This window comes from Podarcis cretensis (assembly GCF_951804945.1).
Source record: "Podarcis cretensis genome assembly, chromosome: 10".
Lineage (NCBI taxonomy): Eukaryota > Metazoa > Chordata > Lepidosauria > Squamata > Lacertidae > Podarcis > Podarcis cretensis.
In genome coordinates, this window is record NC_137179.1 from 591647 (window position 1) to 616148 (window position 24502).

The 24502-nt window shown below is 46.6% G+C and overlaps 4 protein-coding genes across 4 annotated transcripts in view; 1 reads left to right on the forward strand and 3 right to left on the reverse strand.

The window, feature by feature from the left end:
* Window positions 1-24502, reverse strand: part of LOC307225037 (uncharacterized protein) — a 155562-nt gene that overhangs the window by 109754 nt on the left and 21306 nt on the right. The window contains exon 3 of the mRNA XM_079992697.1: window positions 9017-9161. The gene's annotated coding sequence lies outside the window, so the exon portion shown is untranslated. The remainder of the gene's footprint in view (window positions 1-9016; window positions 9162-24502) is intronic.
* Window positions 1-24502, forward strand: part of LOC307225009 (uncharacterized protein) — a 202114-nt gene that overhangs the window by 49868 nt on the left and 127744 nt on the right. The gene's annotated exons all lie outside the window — the stretch shown is intronic.
* Window positions 5737-24502, reverse strand: part of LOC307224856 (uncharacterized protein) — a gene marked incomplete at its 3' end in the record, with an annotated part of 53418 nt that continues 34652 nt past the window's right edge. The window contains exon 4 of the mRNA XM_079992026.1: window positions 5737-5999. Coding sequence (XP_079848152.1) covers window positions 5737-5999 — 263 coding nt within the window. The remainder of the gene's footprint in view (window positions 6000-24502) is intronic.
* On the reverse strand, window positions 6197-8446 carry LOC307224825 (uncharacterized protein; the record flags this gene model as incomplete). Its single annotated transcript, XM_079991952.1, has 3 exons — window positions 6197-6237; window positions 6826-7401; window positions 8038-8446. The coding sequence occupies 3 exons, from the start codon at window positions 8444-8446 to the stop codon at window positions 6197-6199; spliced, it is 1026 nt and encodes a 341-aa protein (XP_079848078.1).

Consider the following 24502-nt stretch of genomic DNA (forward strand, 5'->3'; position numbering starts at 1 on the left):
GCGGGATCTGGGATTGTGTAGGCGGGATGAGAGGAGGATGTGCCGGGAGGGGAGGGAAAGTTTTGAGCGGGTGGGGGTGGGGAGGAGGAGAGGAAATTCCCCCCCCCCGTCTTCCTTCTGGGATCAGGAGAGGGGGGAGGGGCTGAATCCGTCAATCAAACAGCGAAGTCACAAAATGAGTTCTGCATTTAAATCAGATCAGACTCCGAGTTCGTGTTTTGGCAACATGACAGGTCTGTTGATCCGGATTCCTGCTCGCTGCCTTTTCCTGGCCAGCCTGAGGGATCACTGGAAAGGGCGGATTTCTTGACTCCAGAATCCATCACCGCAGACCCCTTTCATTCAGGCATAGAAATCTGCTCTTTGGACCAGTCTGCTTGGATCATCATTGGATCACCAATGGATCATATCTGGATCATCACTGATGGGGGGGGGGGCTCAGGATGAATCTCCCGCCACGTGACTGGGGGCGTCTGGGGGCTGACGGGGGTCAGACAGGGCTGCTGTTTTGCTCTCTGTTCTGTTTCAGCTCAGGTTTTCCTGGCAGAAGTTCCATTTCATCCAGAAATGGGTGGATTCATTGAGGAAACGGAGCTAAGCGGAAGCATCAGTTGCAAAGAGGCAAATGTGTATACTTTGTAACCATCCAGGGAGTTGTGTTGCAAAGGCCATTTGCAGAAAGGTTTTGATAAGGAAAATTCTGGGTTGAGAGTCTCCTCAGCAGCCCAGCTCATTGGGGGACAAGCCCCCTGCGGGTCCGTGGGGTCAGGAAAAGAAGGAAATTCCAGCGAAGCAATTTGGAGCAAAACAGCAGTCAGTAGACTGAGATTCTTTATTGTTGTGCAACAGGTTCAACAACAGCGAGTGATCCCAGAGCAGGGGGCGACATTGACATTTAAAACTTTCCCACCATATCCAGGATAGAGTTCTCACAGCATCATCAATATTTCTTTTTTCAGGGCCTGCAAGACGGAGCTGTTCTGCCTGGCCTTTCGCCAAAGCACAGTCCGACCCCCCCCCCTCCATCTGTAATCTTCATAGAACCCTCACCCGATGGTTGCCATTAATTTGATTCTGAATTAAATCTAGAATGTATTTTAATTAATTGACTGTGCAATTTTCTGTACACTGGGCTATTTTTACCTGTTGTTAGCTGCTCTGAGCCCGGCTTTGGCCAGAGAGGGTGGGATACAAATAAATTATTATTATTATTATTATTATTATTATTATTACAGTGGAATGAAGATCATATGAACTTAAGGCATTTGCAAACAACCTGGTAATAATGGTAGAAGCCCACTGGAAAGTATACCAACGGTGTTCAACAAGATTAATCAATTTGGCCAAGTCGCAGGTGTTAAATTGAATAAAAATTGAAATAAATTGTTGGTAAAAATATGAGACAACAGAAGAAAAATGAGTAGAGACAGATAGCAGAGCTGGGGATAGAAAAGATGGTGAAATTTTTTGGAGTGTGGCAGACAACAAAAAATATAAACATTTTAAAAGATCATTATTGGTAATGAAAAATTCCGGGGTGAGAGACGGCTCAACAGCCGAGCTCGTCGGGGTGCTGCTCCCCCGCGGGTCCATGTGGTCAGTAAAAGAAGGAAGCGCCAGCAAAACAGCGGTCAGTAGACCATGATCCTTATTGTTGTGCAACAGGTCTCCACAGGAGTAAGAACCCCGAGTAAGGGGTGACCCCCCTCTTTTAAAACTTCCCACAATATCCCAAAATACACTTGGAGCAGCATCACTGAGACATCTCATTTTTTGACAGAATTACAAGCCTGGTAGATGAAGGGAACGCAGTGGATGTAGTCTACCTTGATTTCAGCAAGGCATTTGACAAGGTGCCCCATGATATTCTTGTAAAGAAGCTGGTAAAATGTGGACTTGACTATGCTACCACTCAGTGGATTTGTAACTGGCTGACTGACCGAACCCAAAGGGTGCTCATCAATGGTTCCTCTTCATCCTGGAGAAGAGTGACTAGTGGGGTGCCACAGGGTTCTGTCTTGGGCCCGGTCTTATTCAACATCTTTATCAACGACTTGGATGATGGACTCAAGGGCATCCTGATCAAATTTGCAGATGACACCAAACTGGGAGGGGTGGCTAACACCCCAGAGGACAGGATCACACTTCAAAACGACCTTGACAGATTAGAGAACTGGGCCAAAACAAACAAGATGAATTTTAACAGGGAGAAATGTAAAGTATTGCACTTGGGCAAAAAAAATGAGAGGCACAAATACAAGATGGGTGACACCTGGCTTGAGAGCAGTACATGTGAAAAGGATCTAGGAGTCTTGGTTGACCACAAACTTGACGTGAGCCAACAGTGTGACGCGGCAGCTAAAAAAGCCAATGCAATTCTGGGCTGCATCAATAGGAGTATAGCATCTAGATCAAGGGAAGCAATAGTGCCACTGTATTCTGCTCTGGTCAGACCTCACCTGGAGTACTGTGTCCAGTTCTGGGCACCACAGTTCAAGAAGGACACTGACAAACTGGAACGTGTCCACAGGAGGGCAACCAAAATGGTCAAAGGCCTGGAAACGATGCCTTATGAGGAACGGCTAAGGGAGCTGGGCATGTTTAGCCTGGAGAAGAGGAGGTTAAGGGGTGATATGATAGCCATGTTCAAATATATAAAAGGATGTCACATAGAGGAGGGAGAAAGGTTGTTTTCTGCTGCTCCAGAGAAGCGGACACGGAGCAATGGTTCCAAACTACAAGAAAAAAGATTCCACCTAAACATTAGGAAGAACTTCCTAACAGTAAGAGCCGTTCGACAGTGGAATTTGCTGCCAAGGAGTGTGGTGGAGTCTCCTTCTTTGGAGGTCTTTAAGCAGAGGCTTGACGACCATATGTCAGGAGTGCTCTGATGGTGTTTCCTGCTTGGCAGGGGGTTGGACTCAATGGCCCTTGTGGTCTCTCCCAACTCTATGATTCTATGATATGATTCTATGACATCATCACTAGCATGTCACAAAGGGGGAGGGGTCTACAAGAGTGACACAAGTCCAACATTAGGTCCCTTTATCAGACTCCTTTCCCAACACCTCTTAACTCCCCATCACCGGAAGAACAATAAAACTCTTGACATCTCCTTGCCCTCAGGACTGGTCTGGAGATGGACTTTCAGAACACCTGACTTGCTCAACTGCCTCTGCAGATGTCCATTGTTTCCCCTGGTCACTCCCTGGGTGGGGGGCCGTGTCTGTGCTCTCACGCTTGGGGGATTATGGCGGGATGCCCTGTTCCTGCTGCCTGTTAGAATTCCAGCTCCGTGATGGAATGCAGTCATGGCATTTTTGTCTATCACATGACGGTGTATGTTTTGACTCCACAGTGGGAAGTGATGGAGACTATGTTCCTGAAGTGAGACTATTGTCCTTTGTTCTCTCTCTTTGCTGTCTGATGCTAGAGAGAGAGGGAGCTGTGTTGCAGTGCTCCGTGTGTGTTTATATGTAAATAAAGTAGATTAGCCAAAATGCTGAGTTGCTGAGCTCTGTTATGCAAACTGCAAACACTCTGCAGATCCCTAAGTGTGCCGATGTCTGTTGGCATCAGTCGCTGTGAAGCTTTTGAAGCTCCTGAACGAACGACCAGGAGGGAGAGAACATGCCAGTCGGGCATGTGTCTCTACCAGGATCCTACTCGAGTGTAGGACGAGCGCTTGACACTGCTGATCTGATTTTCTGCTTCTTGGTTCACGGAGGGAGGTGGAACCCAAATTCCCCTTTCTTTAAGGATCAAAATGGCATTGGAATGAGGAGAATCAGCTAAAGTATGGATTTTCTATGAATTTATAAAGCTAGGTATCTTCCCCGAGCTGTCAAGTCGAAAGGATACATTCAGGCATAATATTTGCAACCTTATCATCATCATGGCTTTCCCAGTCGCCAAGGCCATGTTAAAAACTAGGCTGTGGGACATAGATCGCCAGGAACTCATCTCAGCTGCGGAAAAAAACATGGGCTGCTCTTTGTTTTCGACTCTCTTGGGCGCAGGAATTTAACCTTAATTATTTACAATTTTTGTTTAACCCGCAAGAAAGAAGGGCTTTTTCTCTGCCTAGGTTCAATTCTAATCCTTCTAACCTCCTTTGGGGTAGGTTTGCGGGTTTGGCAGAAGGAGATAGGATCTGCCCATGCGATGCCCACCTGGTGGAAACTCTAGCTCACATGGCCCTTAAATGCAAAATGTATGATGTTATTTGCCAACAATTTTTAGACCACCTATGCATTCCAACCTGGAAACCAGAGAAGGAGGTCGTACACTTCTTATTCCAGGGGAGAGACCAGGAGCTCCCCAAGACAGTAGCTAAGTTCCTCTACTTGATTTTTGGTCGCCGAAGTAGGCTACAGGATCCTGCCCTTGCTGGAGAGATGAAATAGATTGCTTGCCTCTTCTTCCCTTTGGCAAATGACTGTACTGTTGAAATGGCGACGAGATCGCACTGGCCTACTTATTCTGAATGTTTGTAAGTGATGCCAATAAAGGTTTGACAATTTGTAACATTGCAACAACTTTAAAGATGTGCCCCCCCTTGTCATTTCCGTAAAAAGTGCAAAATAACACAGTCACACGCAGACACACCATCATGCATGCTTGAGTAGAGCAACTCCAGGGCATGAGCCAAGTAGCAGCAGGGTAGGGGCCACGTGTAGAGCAAGTCCCACACTGAGGTCAAAAACACACACAGAGGCAGCAGGACTTCTTCAGTAATAGTTTACTGAGCTTTCAAAGCATACAGTTCTCACTGGGTCCCCAGTGAGGCACAAAACTTTGCTCCTGAGAGCAAATCCAGTTTCAGCAATAGAAAAATATAGCACACAGGATATCCAAGTCAGGCACACAAACCGGCAGAAGGGAGCAAGGGAGGAAAGAGGCTGGAAGGACACAGGGCAATGTGTTTTGTCAGGGAATGGTCTGAAGATGAATATGGGGGAATCCATTCTCTGTTTTTCCCCCTTCTTCTTTTATTTAAAACCCAAAATGAAACAAAGTACAAGCATCAAATTCAAAATCCATGTTCGTATTCTAAAATAAGCCTATTACATAGAGTATGTAAATTAAAATATACATAATTACTCTAGGCTTCCTTTTGCTATATGTAAATACAGCGTAGTGAGAAAATTTATATTATAAATAATATTATAGATTCCCACATGCCCCCACTCCCCTTCACCCATGTGTAATCTCAGTATTTTACTTCTTCCATCTTGTTGTGTTGTTATAGTTTAATAGTTATTCAATTAATTCTATTGTTCTTTTCTTGCTTACCCCTGCACATTTTACCCATTATCTATTAATATTTCAATTCCCGAACAATATTTTTTTCATGCATTCCTTCACACCATCCCACTCTTTGTTTATTCTCTGATTTGAGTGCCCTCTAATAAGTGCCCTCAATTTTGCCATTTCTACAAACTCGCAGAGTTTGTTTTGCCATTCTAATAATGATGAGTTTTCTTCCTCTTCCAATTCTTTGTGATCAGTATTCTGGCCGCTGCAGTTGAGTAAAGGAATACATTTTTCTTCTCTCTGGGGATGTCATTAGATATTAGAGCTAACAAAAAGCCTCTGATAAACAAAATCTTAAATCATTTTCTCCATTTCTCAAAGCAATCAACTTTGCCTATTATCGTTAGCATTTGAAAAAGAAACATTCCATACATATAAATGGGTTCTCCCCTTTGAAGGTCCCTTCATGTTTCTTAAACATTACATTATAGCTAAAGCACTTTCTGCAATCCTTCCATTTGAAGTGCTTCTACTCTTTGAGTTATTGATGGTATGTAGGGTGTCAACTGTTAAAGTTCTTCCTGGCCGTGAGTCTGTTGATGTAGGACTTCCACAAGGACTGAACCTCTGTCTACTTTCCTGACGTTTATATGGTTTGTCTCTTGTGTGAATCCGTTGATGTATATTGAGGTGTCCACTCTTACTGAAGCTCTTTCCACACTCCATACATTTAAATGGTTTCTCTCCTGTGTGAATCCGTTGATGTCTTCTAAGGGCTGCAATGAAACTGAAGCTCTTTGCACATTCCATGCAATTAAATGGTTTCTCCCCTGTGCGAGTCCGTTGATGTATATTGAGGTGTCCACTCTGACTGAAGCTCTTTCCACACTCCATACAAGGTTTCTCCCCTGTGTGAATCCGTTGATGTGTTTTAAGGTCTCTATTTTGACCGAAGCTCTTTCCATTTATATGGTTTTTCCCCTGTGTGAGTCCGCTGATGTGAACTTAAGTGTCCACTCTGGCTGAAGCTTTTTCCACACTCCATGTATTTAAATGGTTTTTCCCCTGTGTGAGTCCGCCCAGGTGAACTTAAGTGTCCACTCTGATGGAAGCTTTTCCCGCACTCCATGCATTTAAATGGTTTTTCCCCTGTGTGAGTCCGTTGATGTCTCCTAAGGGTTGCATCGTAACTGAAGCTCTTTCCACATTCCATACATTTATATGGTTTCTCCCCTGTGTGAGTCCGTTGATGCATATTGAGGTGTCCACTCTGACTGAAGCTCTTTCCGCACTCAATGCATTTAAATGGTTTTTCCCCTGTGTGAGTCCGTTGATGTAATCTAAGGCCTGAATCGTAACTGACGCTCTTTCCACATTCCATACATTCATATGGTTTCTCCCCTGTATGACTCTGTTGATGTGTTTTAAGGTATCCATTTTGACTAAAGCTCTTTCCGCACTCAATGCATTTGAATGGTTTTTCCCCTGTGTGAGTCCGTTGATGTCTTCTAAGGGTTGCATCGTAACTGAAGCTCTTTCCACACTCCACACATTTATATGGTTTTTCACCAGTGTGAGTTTGCTGGTTCAGTTTAAGGTCTGCATTCCGACTGAAGCTCTTCCCACACTCCCTGCTTTCATATTGTTTCTCCCTTGTGTGAGTCTGGTGATGTATATTGAGGTGTCCACTCTGACTGAAGCTCTTTCCGCATTCCATGCATTTATATGGTTTTTCCCCTGTGTGAATCCGTTGATGTGATCTAAGGGTTGCATTGAAACTGAACCTCTTTCCACATTCCATACATTTATATGGTTTCTCCCCTGTGTGAATCCGTTGATGTCCTCTAAGGCTTCCACTATAACTAAAGCTCTTTCCACACTCAATGCATTTGAATGGTTCTTCCCCTGTGTGAGTCCATTGATGTCTTCTAAGGGTTGCATCGTAACTGAAGCTCTTTCCACACTCCATACATTTATATGGTTTTTCACCAGTGTGAGTTTGCTGGTTCAGTTTAAGGTCTGCATTCTGACTGAAGCTCTTTCCACACTCCCTGCATTCATATGGTTTCTCCCCTGTGTGAGTCTGGTGATGTTTATTGAGGTGTCCACTCTGACTGAAGCTCTTTCCACACTCCATACATTTATATGGTTTTTCACCCATGTGAGTCCATTGATGTGTTCTAAGTTTATCACTCTGACTGAAGCTCTTTCCACACTCCATGCATTCATATGGTTTCTCCCCTGTGTGAGTCTGGTGATGTTTATTGAGGTGTCCACTCCGACTGAAGCTCTTTCCACACTCCATGCATTTATATGGTTTTTCACCCGTGTGAGTCCGTTGATGTGAACTTAAGTGTCCACTCCGACTGAAGCTTTTTCCACACTCCATGCATTTAAATGGTTTTTCCCCTGTGTGAGTCCGTTGATGTCTTCTAAGGGTTGCATCGTAACTGAGGCTCTTTCCACATTCCATACATTTATATGGTTTCTCCCCTGTGTGAGTCCGTTGATGCATATTGAGGTGTCCACTCCGACTGAAGCTTTTTCCACACTCCATGAATTTAAATGGTTTTTCCCCTGTGTGAGTCCGTTGATGTCTTCTAAGTGTATCACTTTGACAAAAGCTCTTTCCATACATTTTTCAACCGTGTGAGTCCGCTGGTATATATTGAGGAGTCCTCTCTGTCTGAAGCTCTTCCCACACTCCCTGCATTTGAATCCGCTGGTGTAATTTCAGCTCTCCATTCTGACTGAAGCACTTTCTGCACTCTAGGCATTTAAATGGTTTCTCCCCTGTGTGAGTCTGGTGATGTTTATTGAGGTGTCCACTCCGACTGAAGCTCTTTCCACACTCCATGCATTTATATGGTTTTTCACCCGTGTGAGTCCGTTGATGTGAACTTAAGTGTCCACTCCGACTGAAGCTTTTTCCACACTCCATGCATTTAAATGGTTTTTCCCCTGTGTGAGTCCTTTGATGTCTTCTAAGGGTTGCATCGTAACTGAGGCTCTTTCCACATTCCATACATTTATATGGTTTCTCCCCTGTGTGAGTCCGTTGATGCATATTGAGGTGTCCACTCCGACTGAAGCTTTTTCCACACTCCATGAATTTAAATGGTTTTTCCCCTGTGTGAGTCCGTTGATGTCTTCTAAGTGTATCACTTTGACAAAAGCTCTTTCCATACATTTTTCACCCGTGTGAGTCCGCTGGTATATATTGAGGAGTCCTCTCTGTCTGAAGCTCTTCCCACACTCCCTGCATTTGAATCCGCTGGTGTAATTTCAGCTCTCCATTCTGACTGAAGCACTTTCTGCACTCTAGGCATTTAAATGGTTTCTCCCCTGTGTGAGTCCGTTGATGTTTTCTAAGGTCTCCATTCTGAATGAAGCTCTTTCCACACTCCCTGCATTTGAATCCTTTCTTACCCATGGGAGTCCACTGATGTGTTCTAGGTTTTTCACTATCAGTGAAACTCTTTCCACACTTCAAATCCTTAAAAGGTTTCTCTCCTGTGAGTTCATTGATGTGAGCTATGTGTGCTCCTTCAGTGACGCATATTCCACATTTCACATATTTCAATGTCTATTCCTAATGAAATGAAAGCTTCCTCGTTCCCCGGAATTCTGACTTTCTTCTCCATCACCTTCTTCAGAGTGGGAGGAAAGGAAATCCTGTTTGGGTTTCAAGGAAGAGATCAAAGCGAAAGAGAGCACATCAAACGCCATTAGCACTGTCTTATATCAACTCAACTCTCACCTGTGGCTTCCAGAAACTGTCAGGATGGAATAGGGACCACAATCCCAGGAATGGCTTCAATCGGCCGGCAAAACCAGGTGAGGATACCTGATGGGTCTCAAATCCTTGATGGGTTGGGGAATTCTGCTGCAGGTGAAGAAAGGCCCTGGTGAATGGAGAGGAGGAGAACAACAGTGAATCCCACAGTCAAGAAGGCAGATTCTGCCCATTCTGCAGTGCAAAGTGAAGGGCAGATGGGATCGTCAACGGGAGAAGGAAAACTCTGGTCCTAAACCTTCGCTGCCTCTTGAGTTATCTTCAGGAGAAGAAAAGGCTATGGAGGGAAACCCACACAAATCCAGAGTGGAGTCTCTAAGAGGGTTGGATGGTGTCCTGCACACCTTCTTCATTCAACTCCTGCAGCCAAGCTGGTGCCAAACCAACTGCTCTGCTTTCCTTGGGATCATATCAGCCGGGCTGAGAAGGGGGTCTGGTTGTCTAGGCAGCCCAGGACCCCCAAACCCACTGCCCAGGCTGGCAGTGCTACAAACACAGCAGTTTCAAGCGCAGAAATGAGCTCAAAGTATCTCCGATTTGGAACAAGGGAAACAAACACTATTTACATCATAAAGGTAAAGGTAAAGAGACCCCTGACCGTTAGGTCCAGTCGTGGCCGACTCTGGGGTTGCCTCACTCATCTCGCTTTATTGGCCGAGGGAGCCAGCGGCATACAGCTTCCGGGTCATGTGGCCAGCATGACTAAGCCGCTTCTGGCGAACCAGAGCATCACACGGAAATGCCGTTTACCTTCCCGCCGGAGTGGTACCTATTTATCAACCTGCACTTTGATGTGCTTTCGAACTGATAGGTGGGCAGGAGCAGGGACCGAGCAATGGGAGCTCACCGCATCACAGGGATTTGAACTGCTGACCTTCTGATTGGCAAGTCCTAGGCTCTGTGGTTTAACCCACAGCACCACCCGGATTCCATATTTACATGATACAGCACTGTAAAAGTATTCAAAATATTTGTTTTTCGAAGAAAAGACCACAATGTATCATGTGGCCCCTTCAAAGCTAATGAAAGTCTTGTGGCTGGAGCTTTTGGGGGTGCAGGACCAAGAAAGCTCCTGCCGCCATGATCCTTCCAATGGGGATTCAGGCCTCATCATGGGACTGAAATTGCCCTGGTTGTGCTGGTTGATGATCTCCGACGGGCCAGAGGTTGAGGGGGAAGCTCTTTCCTGGTTCTGATGGATCTCTCAGCAGCTTTGAAGACCTTTGGCCATGGTGTCCTTCTGGACCCTCTAGGGGAGCTGGGGGGCCTGTTATGCAGTGGTTCCCCTCCTTCCTCCTGGGCCATGTCCAGAAAGTGGTGTTGGGGGATGAGTGTTCAGACCCCTGGATGCTTACTTGTGGGGTGCCCCAGGGCTCCATCCTCCCCCCCATGCTTTTTAATATCTATATGCAGCCACTGGGAGAGATCATCAGGGGGTTTGGGCTGGGTGTTCACCAGTATGTGGATGATGCCCAGATCTTCTTCTCATTTAAATCGGAACTAGTGAAGATGGTGAATGCCCTGTGTGTCTGTTTGGAGGTGGTTTGAGGATGGATGGTGGCTAACAGATTGAGCTTGAATCCTGACAAGACAGAAATACTGTCCCTGGGGGAGGGTGGGGGCACTCCTGGTCCTGATGGGGTAACTGTGCCCCTGAAGGACCAGGTGTGCAGCCTGCGGGTCATTTTGGACTCCGCCTTCTGGGATCCATTTGTGAACAGAATGTGTGAGTAAACTCTTTTTATACTTTTATAGAAGACTGTGTCGTGTCTTATCTTTTTATGAGGGACTAAAGTGGAAATAACCAAGGAAACTTATTTTGGAGGCTTTAGTGAGCCTGAGCAAATGCATCCGCTGTAAGTTTAAAAGGGGGAATGTTACTCTGCTAAATTGTACAACTTGTTAACACAAGTTGGAAAGGATATAATCAAACAATATATCCTCTTCTGCATTCCTGAACATTCCCACAGTGTCATGGTTGCATTTTTCAGGCATAGAAAAGTACAGATCTAATGTATAGCGATAATTCCTAACCTATCAGTTCAAGAAGGTTCTGGTAGTTTTACTCTGTATGATTCAAAGCTGGTGTTTTCTCTAGATCATGGGGAGGCAAACTAAGGCCTGGGGGTATAAATGCCATGATGATGATGATGATGATGATGATGATGATGATCTTGTGGGGTTTTTTAAAGTTATTTTGGAATTCGTACTGCTATTTCAGCTCACAAAATGTTATGGGTGGAGAAAACCACAGGGTTGCCGTAAACTATAATCCCACCCACGAACGCTCATTCACATACAGTTTATAAACTTGGGAAGGTCACACACTTCACCTGTGTTAATGGTGCAGTCTTTGGCCTGCACAGGCACACCCGGTGTGTAGAGCCTCCAGCCCCAGGCACTGTCTATCATGAAAATGGGTCCTTTGACTGGGAAGATGACACGCAGAGTAAATTAATAATGCAGAGTTTTAAAGAATAAAAGCTTTACTGAATTAAAATAAACTTCTTCATAAACAACATGGTTCCAAACAGTTTGACTGAGACTGCATACAGACTCTGCTCATGGGGGAGACACACAGACTCTTGCTGAAATCTTACAGAGCACAAATTGCAACTGGCTACTTCGTCACATGTCAGAATGACTCAACAGTTAGCAGTTAGGCCTGAATACATTTAGTAGGCCCAAATGACGGTGCAGTCCCTGCACTTCCCAGCCTGCTTTGCTGCTTCTGCTCTCAGGTGTCTTTGTCATGTGACAAAAGATTCATGCAGTCGCTGTCACTGGATGCTGATGGGTTGTATCTCAGCTTGTCAGTCACTCTGACATTGCCTACAAAGAATAAAAGGAACAGATATGCTTTTGAGGGACCTCCGGGTTAGCGCCATCGGCAATGGCAGAGTTCCTCTGATCAAGAGGAATCCGCTCCGCGGCGGCGAAGGTGGAGACCTTTAAAAATCCCAGGCAGAGGAAGCCTGGGAACATGGGATTCGGCTGACACCAGGAGCGCCCACCCTACCCGCAAGGAAGCCCCTTTTTCAGGGATCCGAAGTGATGTGGGGTGAGTGGCGCGGTGTTTTGAATCGACCACTATTTTTACGGAGTGAAGCCGCACAGCCGTTGCCAGAGAGTGCTGACTTTTTCCTGTGGACAATTGGACTCTAAACAAGTACCTGTGAGTAGAACGGAAAATTGGTTTAAGAAACATTTTACTCTTAATTTGGCACTAGCGGGAAGGTCTAAACAGGAAGTCCGCCTTCCGCTTTTGTAAATAGACTGAAGCAAAGATCGTGTAAGCTAAAGTCAAAGTCAAAGTCGTATACCAAGTCGTATACATAAGTTTTATATTCCTCCAGCTTTGACCATTAAAATCCCTCTTGGAAGCAGGAGTAAAGAGGGGGAATTTTGATTGTTCAAGCCTGCAGGAGAGAGAGCAAAGAAAGATAAATTTCCACCGTCTCAAACCTGGGAACGGGGTGCCAGAGACAGAGATTTTTGGGGAAGTTCATTGACCGTGAATGGAATATCTTTTGACAGTTAAAGAAGAGAAACAAATTGATTCTAATGTTGCCTTTTGCATTTAAAAGAAACAAAGAAGTTGAAAAGTGAAAGTAATTTTCCTTTGTTGGACTTGTTTTTAAAAGATGGATACAAATAGAAACTGTCTCCTCTAGAGGGAGCATTTTAAATTGTTGCTGGAGTTGATCCGGGGATTTCACAGCTGTGGAGATTAGGACCGTGGGATCAAACTCTGACCTTGAACAAAAATATGTCTGGAAGAAGTTTTGGTGCTTGCTTTTTGCAAGACAAGTGCTTTGTTGGAGCAGATGCATGAGAAGATGGACTTGATGACTGTTGCAGTCGAAAATCTTGATCAAACAGTGAATATGTTCACAGAAACCATTCAGGAGTCAATGCAGGAACCTGTTTTGACAGGGCAAGTGCAAATGCAGATGACAAAGGAGGAGGTTGCTGTTGAACCTCAAGCAACACAAATGGAGAGACTTGAGGCCCTGCAGGAGCATAAGCTGCTGTCTTTGAAGATTGAACTTGGAGTGAGCCAGGGGGGGTCCGGAGAAGTGGGGGCCCTTAACTTTGGAGGGACTTTGAAACATGCTTTTAAATATTTTTCGGATTACACTGTCGACTGTGAGGAATGGGACTGTGGGAAATGGGCTGATCTGCTGAGGAGAGATGGATATATTTTTGGGTGGAGTTTCCCCGAGAACTACCTCTCAAGGAGAAAGGAAAGAAATTAAGAAAGAGATCAACAAAAGACAAGGCAAAGTGTAGGTACAAACAAGAAGAAGATCCGCAGAAGGGGCATGGAAAAGACTTAAGAGCCTCGGACATAAGATTACCAGGTTGATGGACTAGATGGAATGGACAGTACGGACTGACATAACCCGAGACCAGGAAGAGGAGACGTTGGAGGAAGATTGGAACAAAACTTCTTTTAAAAAAAAGAATTTTATCTTGGGAATTAGAGTAATTAGTGTAAAGTTAGTGTAAAATTAAGGAGCATAATTAGTGTAAAATTAATGAGCATAAGGAAAAGCGTTGGAATGAAAATATTTGGCTTTAGCAGAAATGATATGGAATTATGTATAAATAAATATTAAGTTTTAAGCTTTAAGGTATTTTATGGTAAGATAAGGTTAAAATAAATTAAGGCAAATAGAATGACAGAATATAGTGAAAGATGGAAAGGATTTACTGAGCTAACTAATAGGTTAGACTGTTAAGGTAAATTATTAAATAAAAATTGAGAAAGATGGAAAGAATTTGCTGAAACAAATAATTAAATTAGAATACAAAAAGGGAGGTGTGAGGAAGTCAATGAAACAAGTAAATGAAAGACAAAGATTTGGAATGTGGGATGTGTGGTTTTTTAATATTGTTGTTGTTGTTGTATGTATGTTTTGTTAAATTCTTTGTTGTTATTTTTTCTTTCTTCTTTTTGTAATTTTTGAAACTCCTAATAAACATCATTTAAAAAAAACCAGAAATGCTTTTGAGGTGCAACTTCTATATCAATCCTGAGAGCCATTCCGTGGACTCTGCACCTATTTCTGATGACAGGTGTACATTATCCTCACCCTCAGCGGAAAAGACAATAAAGATGGAAGCCTGAGAGAGAGAAAACCAAGAGCGGCTTCTGAGAAGGCCTCCCCCCTCCTCTCTCGTCACGGCTAAAAATTGGCCGCTGTTTCTTTAATGCTTAAAAAGCTGGGTCAGGATGAGTCAGTGAGAAATGTTAGTTTGGGGTTGGGTTGGGTTGGGTTCGTTGGTTGGTGAAAGCTGGTAGTGTTGATGTGTGTACAGTTGGTCAGTCGCTTTTGCAGAAAGACTTTTTAGAATACAGTGGTACCTCGGGTTAAGTACATAATTCGTTCTGGAGTTCCATACGTAACCTGAAACTGTTCTTAACCTGAAGCACCACTTTAGCTAATGGGTCCTCCTGCTGCCGCCGCGCCGCCAGAGCACGATTTTTGTTCTCATCCTGAAGCAAACTTCTTAACCTGAGGTACTATTTCTGGGTTAGTGGAGTCTGTAACCTGAAGCGTCTGTAACCTGAAGCGTCTGTAACCCGAGGTACCACTGTAAAAGCAGAAAGTACTTTGCAAGGATGCTCTTCTCGTGGACTCTTCCATGCTGACAAGGGTCCAAGGACCAGGCTGAGGCGACAAAGGGAGGCCAGAACCTTCTCTTTTCTTTTTACAAATACTGACATCTCTTCCTCTGGATTTCCTCTCCTCTCCAGGGGACCAAGGAATGGACTGGGGAGAATCGCTGTGTCTGGACAGGGCGGGGGCTTATGGGGCAGGAAGAGGATGGAGATTGCGGGAAGGAAGGGTGGGGGGACAGGACCCCCCACTTTCCAGGGATCCCTCTCTGGTCGCCTTGAAGGGGGGGGTCGATTGCTGGGCGGGAGAGAGAAGCCAAGGCTGTTCCACCAGAGAATCCCGGCAGCTGCCACAATGGAGACGCGCCCCACCCAGACTGTCCTTCCTATATCTCCCCCCCCGCCGCCAATGCTGCCCTTCCCTGCCCCAGGGATGCTCCCCTCCCCCCATTTCCTTGACCCCCTCCCTCTCTCCTGGAGTCTACCCTGCATCCAGAGGCTCCCTTGGCTCCGCTCACTCCACCCCCTGCGCCCCCATCTCTCCAGCTGGAGGCGCCCCCCCAAGAGAAGCAGGGGAGGGACAGGGGGGTCTCTATCCCTCGTGCCCGTTAACCCTTTCGTGGCCGACCTCTCTCTGCGCGGAGCCCATAGCGCTCCGGGGATGCCTGCGCGGGGGACACGGGGTGATGGGGTGCTCATGGGGACCCCCTGGATGCGGGCCCCATGCCCGCCCCCGCCAAGGTTCCTGAGGGGCCGAGAAAAGCCCCTTTCGCAGCACGCGTGCCGGGATCCAGGCCCCATGGAAGGCGCTTGGGGAGCTGGAGGGGTCTCTGGGTCCTTTTCTCCCCTCTCCCCCCCCGCGACCCCTTTACCTCTTTGTCCTCGCTCCCGATTCTCCTTTCCTGCAACATCCACGGGGGGGTGTTCCCCTGCCGCCCCTCCTCCCCTTTCCGAAAGCGCCCCCCCCCGAGCTACACCGGAGAGCAACAATCCGGAGTGGAAGCTCCACTTGCGGGAGAAGCAGGCAGGGTGGGAGGAGGGCTCCCCCCCCACATTTCTGGAGCCGGATTGGAGGAGGAGGAGGAGGAGCCATGTATTGGGGGCAGGATCTGGGATGGTGGGGGCGGGATGAGAGGAGGATGTGCCGGGAGGGGAGGGAAAGTGTTGAGCGGGGGGGGGGAGAAGGAGGAGGAGTAGAAATCCCCCCCCGTCTTCCTTCTGGATCAGGAGAGGGGGGAGGGGCTGATCCCGACAATCCAACAGCGAAGTCACAAAATGAGTTCTGCATGGAAATCAGATCAGAGTCCGAGTTCGTGTTTTGGCAGCATGACAAGTCTGTCTGTCCGTCGGGATCCCTGAGGATTCCTGCTCGCTGCCTTTTCCGGGCCAGCCGGAGAGATCACTGGAAAGGGCGGATTTCTTGACCCCAGAATCCATCATCGCAGACCCGTTTCATTCAGGCGTAGAGATCTACTCTTTGGACAAGTCTGCTTGGATCATGTGGATCATCAATGGATCATCCATGATGTCATACTGTTACGGCTAAAATCTGGGTGTGAGACTGCTCAGCCACCCAGCTCGTCGGACTAAGTCCGCGGGTCCTAGCGGAAGAAAATGAGCTCAGCCGGGCACAGGAGCAAACTGCAGAAGACCCAGGTTTATTGCGCAACAGGTTCAAGGCGAGATTGAACAGCGAGAAAGGGGTGACATGAACTTTTGAAACTCCCTCCATGTCCCAGAATACAGTGCAAAATACATCCCAGTTACATCATGAATACATTAAGGAAAGGTTGGGTTACACAGATTACATCATGAATACATTAAGGAGAGGTTGGGTTACACCGGATTAACATATGGAGGAGGGAGGGGGAATATGCAGAGTCGGAGATATGCACAGAAAAAACACTTCCTGAGTACCGGGGATGAGAAAACAATGGTCCCAAATATGCATAGTCTGCCACCTGACATTGCCTGGAGGAAAGGCTGATCAGAGCGATTTGACAGGATTAGGGTCTTAACACCTTGTTTGAGGGATTGTGGAGGACAGGGGAGGTGTGATGGAGCCCTAGAGAAATTGAGCAAATTGGCACGTTGATTTTCTATGAATTTTATAGATTTTAGTCCCTTTTGACATTGACAATTGGAAATAAATTGATATATTGTAGCAAAGAAGAAGGTGAAGAAGACAAGCCCCCCCTTCCATATCAGTCCCCCATTCGGAGATAGATTTGCATTAAAGTTCTGTAAGAACTTGCAAATCTTTTCTCCGCACCCTAAATCTCGGTGAAGGTAGGGGTGCCGTGTGAGTGGGAATAGGCCCTAATGGAAAAGGAGGTGGGTTGATCAGGGCAGCAAAGGAGGGAGCAACACTGACCAATACTATGTACGTGCATGTTATAGATATGCGCTAACTAATAACTTGGTATCTACCGTACCAGATGTGTGGGTTTATGCAAACCTGAAAGGGACTTGCAAATCATGCCTCTTAAGGCCATTTGCAAGTATAGTAGTGCAGATAGTCCAGATATAGGATATCGCATAAAAGAACACCTGTTGTATTTTGTTCAATAGTGGTCTATTCTTTACATTTAGCAGGAAGGTCCACTACTGACTGAAAATAAAAATGTAGTTTGCTTTGTCCCCCGCCATTTTTGTGTTCTCAGGTGTCAAGGTAGCTCTTCTGTGGTCTCACACCGGCCTGGTGTCACAGTAGTGGCAATCCCTGGTGAATCCACTTAGGGCTTTCATATTAACCATGTTGCCTGGCACTCACCACAGCTGGCACAGGTTTGGACACGTCCTGAGGGAAATGTCTTTGCCTTGGCCTTCCTATGGGGTTTTATTATTGTAGGCTCAGGTCTTGAAGTCATGTGAAGTTGCTCACTTGCACTTTAAGGACCAAAAGCTAATTGCAGCCTGGATACACTTGCCCAATTCACACAGAGTCCAATTTGAATTTATCTTGCCCCATGGTTCTCAACTTTCCAAAGCAATCTGTTAACACAACCATTCTTAAAAGGGCACCTGTCCAAATTAGTTAATTTAACTCTATAAGGGATCATTCCTGCTAAATCAAGGCATATACATCTTCCTGAAGCTTCTCCTTGGTAAAGCGAGTTTTAACACATTTTAAAATGGGTAGGGAAGGTTGGCAGTGTGCCAGGTGGGACAACGAAATGTGGTTATCTAAACATTGAACTACACAATAGCCTGATCTATTAGAAAGCATAAAATGTATGAGAATCCTCCATTGGGGTATAAGGAATAAGATAGTATACATTAAACATAAAAACAATTACACACAAAAATAGCCCCCCCCCCCTTTGTCAGCCCCACTTCCCCGGCAGTCTATATCCTTTGAAAGAGATAGCTGTGGCCACTTTGAAAACTTTGGTGTCTGTTGTTGTTGCAGGTCTTGTGGTGGCGAAGCTTTTCATTGGATCTGTAGTAACACCTTTGTAGAAGTGATATCCTGTAAGGGGCAGGGTGGGCTTAAAGACAGAGTTAAAAAAAAAAAAAAGGAAGGGGTGAAAGGCAAAAGAATGTCCTTCAGTTTCCGTGGGAAGCTGCAAATAATAAAAATCTTAGCGGATTAAGCATTTTATTCATTTCAATATTATTTATCACATTTCCATATAATTACTGTTATTATCTACTAAGTTCGTTTGCTTTCCTTCACTTTGGTTTTTCTTCTCCCTCCCATATTATTAAATAAAAAAATTACTCCATATGTAGAGAAAGAGAACTGTAAGAAAATACAAGGTTAAAATAATAATAACATACACACACACACACACACACACACACACACAATGACCTATGAGGAACCAAAAATAAATAAATGCTAAGACACACAATTTTAAGAAATCTGAAGTAACAATGAAAATAAAAGAGTGTTTCTTGATGTGACAACATCGGCTAGAATGTTAATAGCAAAATACTGGGAAATGACTTAATGGCAATTTAAAGTTGTGCAAGTACCTTGAACCAGCCAAAATGACAGAATTAATAAGAAATGCTCAGGCAAAAGGTAAACAAACACCATTCCACAAACAATGTTTGGTTGTGCTTCAATTAACTTCATAGACATCATGGAAAAACGGATTAAATAAGTGAAAACAGATTATTTGTAACTCTAAAAGTGTCAAAGCCACAAAGAGATGGAAGTCACTAATATAGTAGGGATTCAGACTTGTTTCACAGAACAGAAAGAAAGTTGCTGTGGGAGGAAAAGGGACAAACACTTTGTTATCGGGGTTCACATATCCTGTTAAAATGCACACAAACGAAGTCTGTGATTTAAATCCCATTGAGGGGTGGAATGCTTTGATATTTACCTGTGAAAAGAGTTTGGCATGTTAAGATTTCAAACTTGGGACACATTAAGGGTGATTTCTCTCAATGGTTCCAAGTTTTACATAAACCTCCTCTCCCCCTCCCCCTACAGTTCCCCTTCCTTCCTCTCTCTCTCTTCTTTTCCTTTTTTTTTTTTAAAGCTAATCTAGCCTCTGTGCATGTGTGGAGTTCATGTCTCAGCAAACCTTTTACACCATTGAAATGTTGCATCTCCTGGCCAAACTAGAATTTGAATAAGGGAAGGGCAAGGAGCAGACTTTAAAAATAGGGTTAGATTTCAAAACAAAAAAGAGAAACTCAGCAATTGAAGTATTCACCAACCAAAGCTAGCAATTTTAGCCCAAACAAAGGGACTGCTTCCTTTATGTACAGGAAAGGGCTAATATCCCTCTGGCCACTCGCGGAACAATGCCACGCCCTTATATATGGGGAAAATGGCCAGAGAGTCAGAATTCATAGGATTTTTTAACATTCTATTTCGGCCTTACCATTTGCAGACAAAAATTTTCCTGCCCTTTTATTTACAGGATTGGTCAAGGCCCATATGTATTTGTATGTGTTTAAACTTTGAATTGACTTTGAAGTCTGATTTTTAAATAGTAGCCAAATTGATAAACACTGTAATCACTCAAATGCTTGATATTACCAGTTGTGCTTCAAAACATCACAGCTTCACCTCTCACCTTTTAAAACTAAAGAGCAATGCTAGGCTGAATTTCAACTCCATCACCACACCAGAATTTAAGAATTACCCTCCAATGCTTGCGGACACATGTCCTTCCACACAGCCACAAATTGGGAGAGTTGAAAGGAATCTTGGGGTCATCTAGTCCAACCCTCCAAAATATAGGGTTCACAGCAAGATTTCACAGCAAGATTTGTACTACTAAAGAGACACACACATACATATGTACACAGGCACTACTGGGGAATAGAGCACAATCAATGCTCCTATCATGTACTAAGGAAGAGGAAAATAAAAGTACCCAGCTTTATACAGAACCCTCTAAAGGAAGAACAGTTTTCCTAAGATAAGATAGGAAGAGATTCTGGGAGAGAATATTTTATAAGCATAGGGTTATTTCAGTTGATATACCCACTCAAATAATAAAACCAGTCCTGGATTTGATTTAAACGGGATACAAAAGTTGATAATGTCTCTGAACTTGCATAGGAATAGTACGCCTAACTACTATTTTTAAATGACGATACATAGGAAAGTGAGATGTCGGGTACTTTAAGCAAAGAATGTGCCCCCCTCCCTTGTTGAAGGAAGTTTACTCAGGAGTAAATTCATTTGGCACAGAAGTAAGAAGGGGGGGGGGGTTCATAGGCATGTGCTTAATTAAATACATACACTGCATTTTAGCTTGAGAGAGCAGTTGGCTCAACTAGGCTTTTGCAGCTGAAACATTAGTTTCTTCACAGCACTTTTCAAAATATTGGAAAAAAGACTGGAACACGGATGTAGAATCACAAACTCAAAGCTTGCAACATAACATTATCTACCATCAACTTAAAATCATACTCCTCACTTAAGCTACTCGGAGGAAGACTCTTTGGAGCCTCTCTCAAAGAACAAACATTTGCACCCTTCATTCTCATTTTGTTTTTGGGTTTTTTTTTCTGTTTTAAGATTGATAAGGTCCAGCATGGCTTTCCTAGATTTAAATTTTGAAGCAAGCTTGTAGTTTAAACTATGCACACTTAAGAAAGCCAGAGACAGAAGGAACAGACAACACACATAACAGACAACATGTAAACATACATATTCTCATATATGTATTAACAGACAACACACATAACAGACAACATGTAAACATATATATTCTCATTCTTTAGTTGGTTATCGCAAGGAGTTGGGCCGCTTCCTTTGGCTTCATTAAGTGAAATTAGTAGGAAGGTCCCACATGGTTTTATGAGCTTCCTTGCATCTTCAAACACACCACCAGTTAATCAAACTGGCAGGGCTCACAACGCTTGGTTGACTGAGTACCCCTTTATATATGCATGCTGTCAGAGCTGCCCCAAGGTCCCAGCTCACAAAGGACCAACGCCAGTTCTTGTTATATACAAAAGTCTTTATTGAAGTTCAGTTTCCATTTCAAAGCCACGGCGCACAGCTCTACGTCTTGAACCCTAGACCGCTGAAGCTCCGTCTGAGTCTCCTCCCCCCAGACACCAGTTTAAGACTCTAGTCTTGCTCCACCTCTTCCTTTGCTCTTTCCTCCTCTGGGTCCGCCTGTCCGCTGGGGTCTTGCCCTTTCTAGACTCTTCTGACGCTGAGTCCCCTGAGTCTTCCCCTTGCCTCCGGCGGGCTTTAGGACCTGGTTCCCAATCTGGGTTTCCTGCTGTGCCGCGCACCTGTACATTCGAACTTGGCGCGTGCGCCCAGCCGGCAACCTTCCTTCTGACCGTTACACTGCTCCTGTCACTGCTTCCCCCTTCGGAGAGGCTAGCTGGACCTGACCTCCCCTCCATTCCCTCACTCTGCGATGGAGGCGTGGCCAGCCCTGATTCATCTTCTCTCCCTGCTGGAGGAGAAGCTGGTCCTGATACATGGGACTCTTCCCCCCCACTACGCTCTGGTGGAGGAGCTGGTCCTGATCTCCCGCTGCTGCTTTGGGAGTCCCCGCTGGCCCCATCCTTCTGGTGTGTCCCCCCTGGGACCCCCCTTGCCCTGGCCATCGGTGCCCGCCTCTGGGAATCTTCTGAATCGCTGGAGAAGCTCATGGAATCTCTCGGGCCACTGTCATACTCCCCTACGCTGCCCTCAGATTCTTCCCCTTCGCTCTCCGTTTCCTCTCTCCCCTGTGTCTCTGCTCCTGAACCCCTGACATCCATCCCCCCTCAAAGCCCCCCCTTCCCCACTCCCCCTCTTCGGGTGTGGGTTCCGGGTGCTCCAATGCTGTGGGGGTGAGTGCGGGATACAGCTCTTCCCCCCTGGTGTGCAGCTGGCCAGCTGGGTCCGGCCAGTCCGTAATGGGCTCGTCGACATCGATCTCCTCTGCTTCCATCTCTCTGCAGCTGTGCTCGAACCCAAGATCCTCCCCCAACACGTCCATGTCCGTCTCCCCCCCGTTGCCTCGGGGGATGCTGCCTGTAAAGGCCCGTTCAGCAGTTCCCTGCTCCACCCCACCTCCGGTTGATCGTCCCAGCAATACGAGCGGTCCGTAACCGACCCCGAGAGTGATCCCTCTGGGGAGCATGTGTCGGGTGCTGGTTCCTCATCTGATGAGAACCCCTGGAATGTGCTGGCTGAAAGTGTGGGTGTGAAAAGATATTCGTCGAAATAATCTGCCGGCATGGGCCTGTGTGGGAAGAGTGCGTGAAACTCGTCTTTGAGGTAATGCTCCTCCACGGCATAATACGGTACCCACCTGTTGGCGCTGGCCGGGGTACCTTCCCTGGCGAGGAGATATTCAACCCCCTCTTCCCCCCATCTCGAGTCCAAAATCTCTGTGACCTCGTTGAGTGGCGCCGCTCTCGGCGACCCCCCCCCCTTGTTGGCAATTTGCGGGGTGGGTCTGGTGCGTTCCCTGGCACCTGAAACCTGTGGGGTTCCTTGTAGGGTGTGAGCACTGATCTATGAAAGACCGGGTGCATTCTGGAACCCTCCGGGAGTGTCAACCAGAAGGCTACTGGATTGATTTGTGCCTCGACTTGGTAAGGCCCTAGCTGCTTGTGTCTGAGCTTCTTCTTAGCTAATGTCCTGGCCGGCACTGCCTGGGCTGCTAACCAGACCCAGTCCCCCACCTGGATGTCTTCCCCGACTCTCCTGTGCCTGTCTGCCTGCACTTTGTATGCATGTGTCAGGGGCTCAGGAACAGAGGCACAGGGAAGAGAGGAGATGGAGAGCGAAGGGGAAGAATCCGAGGGGAGCGTAGGAGAAGAGGACAGTGGACCGAGGGATTCCATGAGCCTCTCCAGCGAATCGGAAGATTCACAGAAGGGGGCGCCAGTGGCCAGGAGTAGGGGGTTCCCAAGGGGAACGCCCCAGGAGCAAGGGGGCAGCAGGGACTCCCAGAGCAGTAGTTGGAAATCAGGACCAGCTTCCCCACCAGAGCAGAGTGGGGGGGAAGAGTCCCAAGGATCGGGGCCAGTGCATTCCCCACCAGGGAGAGAAGATAAGGCAGGGCTGACCACGCCTCCATCAGAAAGTCGGACAACGGAGGAGAGGTCAGATCCGGCCAGTATCCCGGAAGAGGGAAGCAGTGACAGAAGTAGTGTAACGGTCAGGAGGAAGGTCACAGGGTTGGCACGAGAGGCAAGTTCAAATGTACAGGAGCGCGGGACAGCAGAGAATGAGGATTGGGAACCGGGTCCTAAAGCCCGCCGGAGGCAGGGGGAGGAGTTAAGCGACTCAGCGTCAGAAGAGTCCAGAAAGGGGGATGCCCCAGCGGGCAGGAGGACCCAGAGGAGGAGAAAGCAGCGGAAAAGGTGGAGCAGGGCTAGGATCTTAAACTGGTGTCAGAGGGGAGGAGATTCAGACGGGACTTCGCCGGTCTAGGGTTTAAGACGTAGAGCTGCGCGCTGCGGCTTTGAAATGGAAACTGAACCTCAATAAAGACTTTTGTACATAACGACAGCCTGGCGTTGGTCCTCTGTGAGCTGGGACCTAGGGGCAGCTCTGACAGCGTGTTTTGCTAGTTCTAAGTGCCTTCGGAGCTGCTCGTGGACCTCCCGTAATTCCGCTGCCCAGGCCTCTGCTCCCTGTGTCTCCCCCTCCGCCACTTTCTCTAAGCCCGGGAAGGTTCTGGGATGCCGCCCATTGTTGGCGAAGAACGGTTTCACCCCTGTGGACACGTGCTTCGTGTTGTTGTAGGCAAACTCGGCCAGCGGTAGGTAGTCCACCCAGGTCGAGGGCTGTTGATTCGCGTAGCATCGCAGGTACTGCTGCATGATGGCATTGACCCTCTCCACTTGTCCGTTGGTCTGCGGGTGTTGTGCCGACGCTAAGTTGATCTTGACGTTCAGGATGCCCAGTAGCTTCTGCCAGAAGCTCGAGATGAATTGGCGACCCCGGTCGGACAGGATGGACCGCGGTAAGCCGTGCACCTTGAACACGTGGTCTATGAACAGCTTGGCTGTCTGTTCCACTGTGGCCACCTTCGCACAAGGAATGAAATGCGCCATCTTGGTGAACATGTCTACAACCACGAGTACCGCTGTTTTGCCTCGCGAGCTGGGCAGATCTGTGACAAAGTCCAGGGCCACTTTCTCCCACGGTTCGAGCGGTGTCTGTAGCGGTTCCAGCAGTCCCGCTGGCGGCCTGTGTACTGGCTTGGCCCTTTGGCATGTGTCACACCTAGTGACGTAATCTGCGACTTCTCCTCTCATCTTGGGCCACCAAAAGTCTCTGGCTACTAATTCCGCCGTCTTGTCTTTGCCGAAGTGCCCGGTGCTGGGTGCGTCGTGTAACTGCTGCAGCACTTTCGCGCGGAGGTCGTCTCCTGGCACGTAGAGGG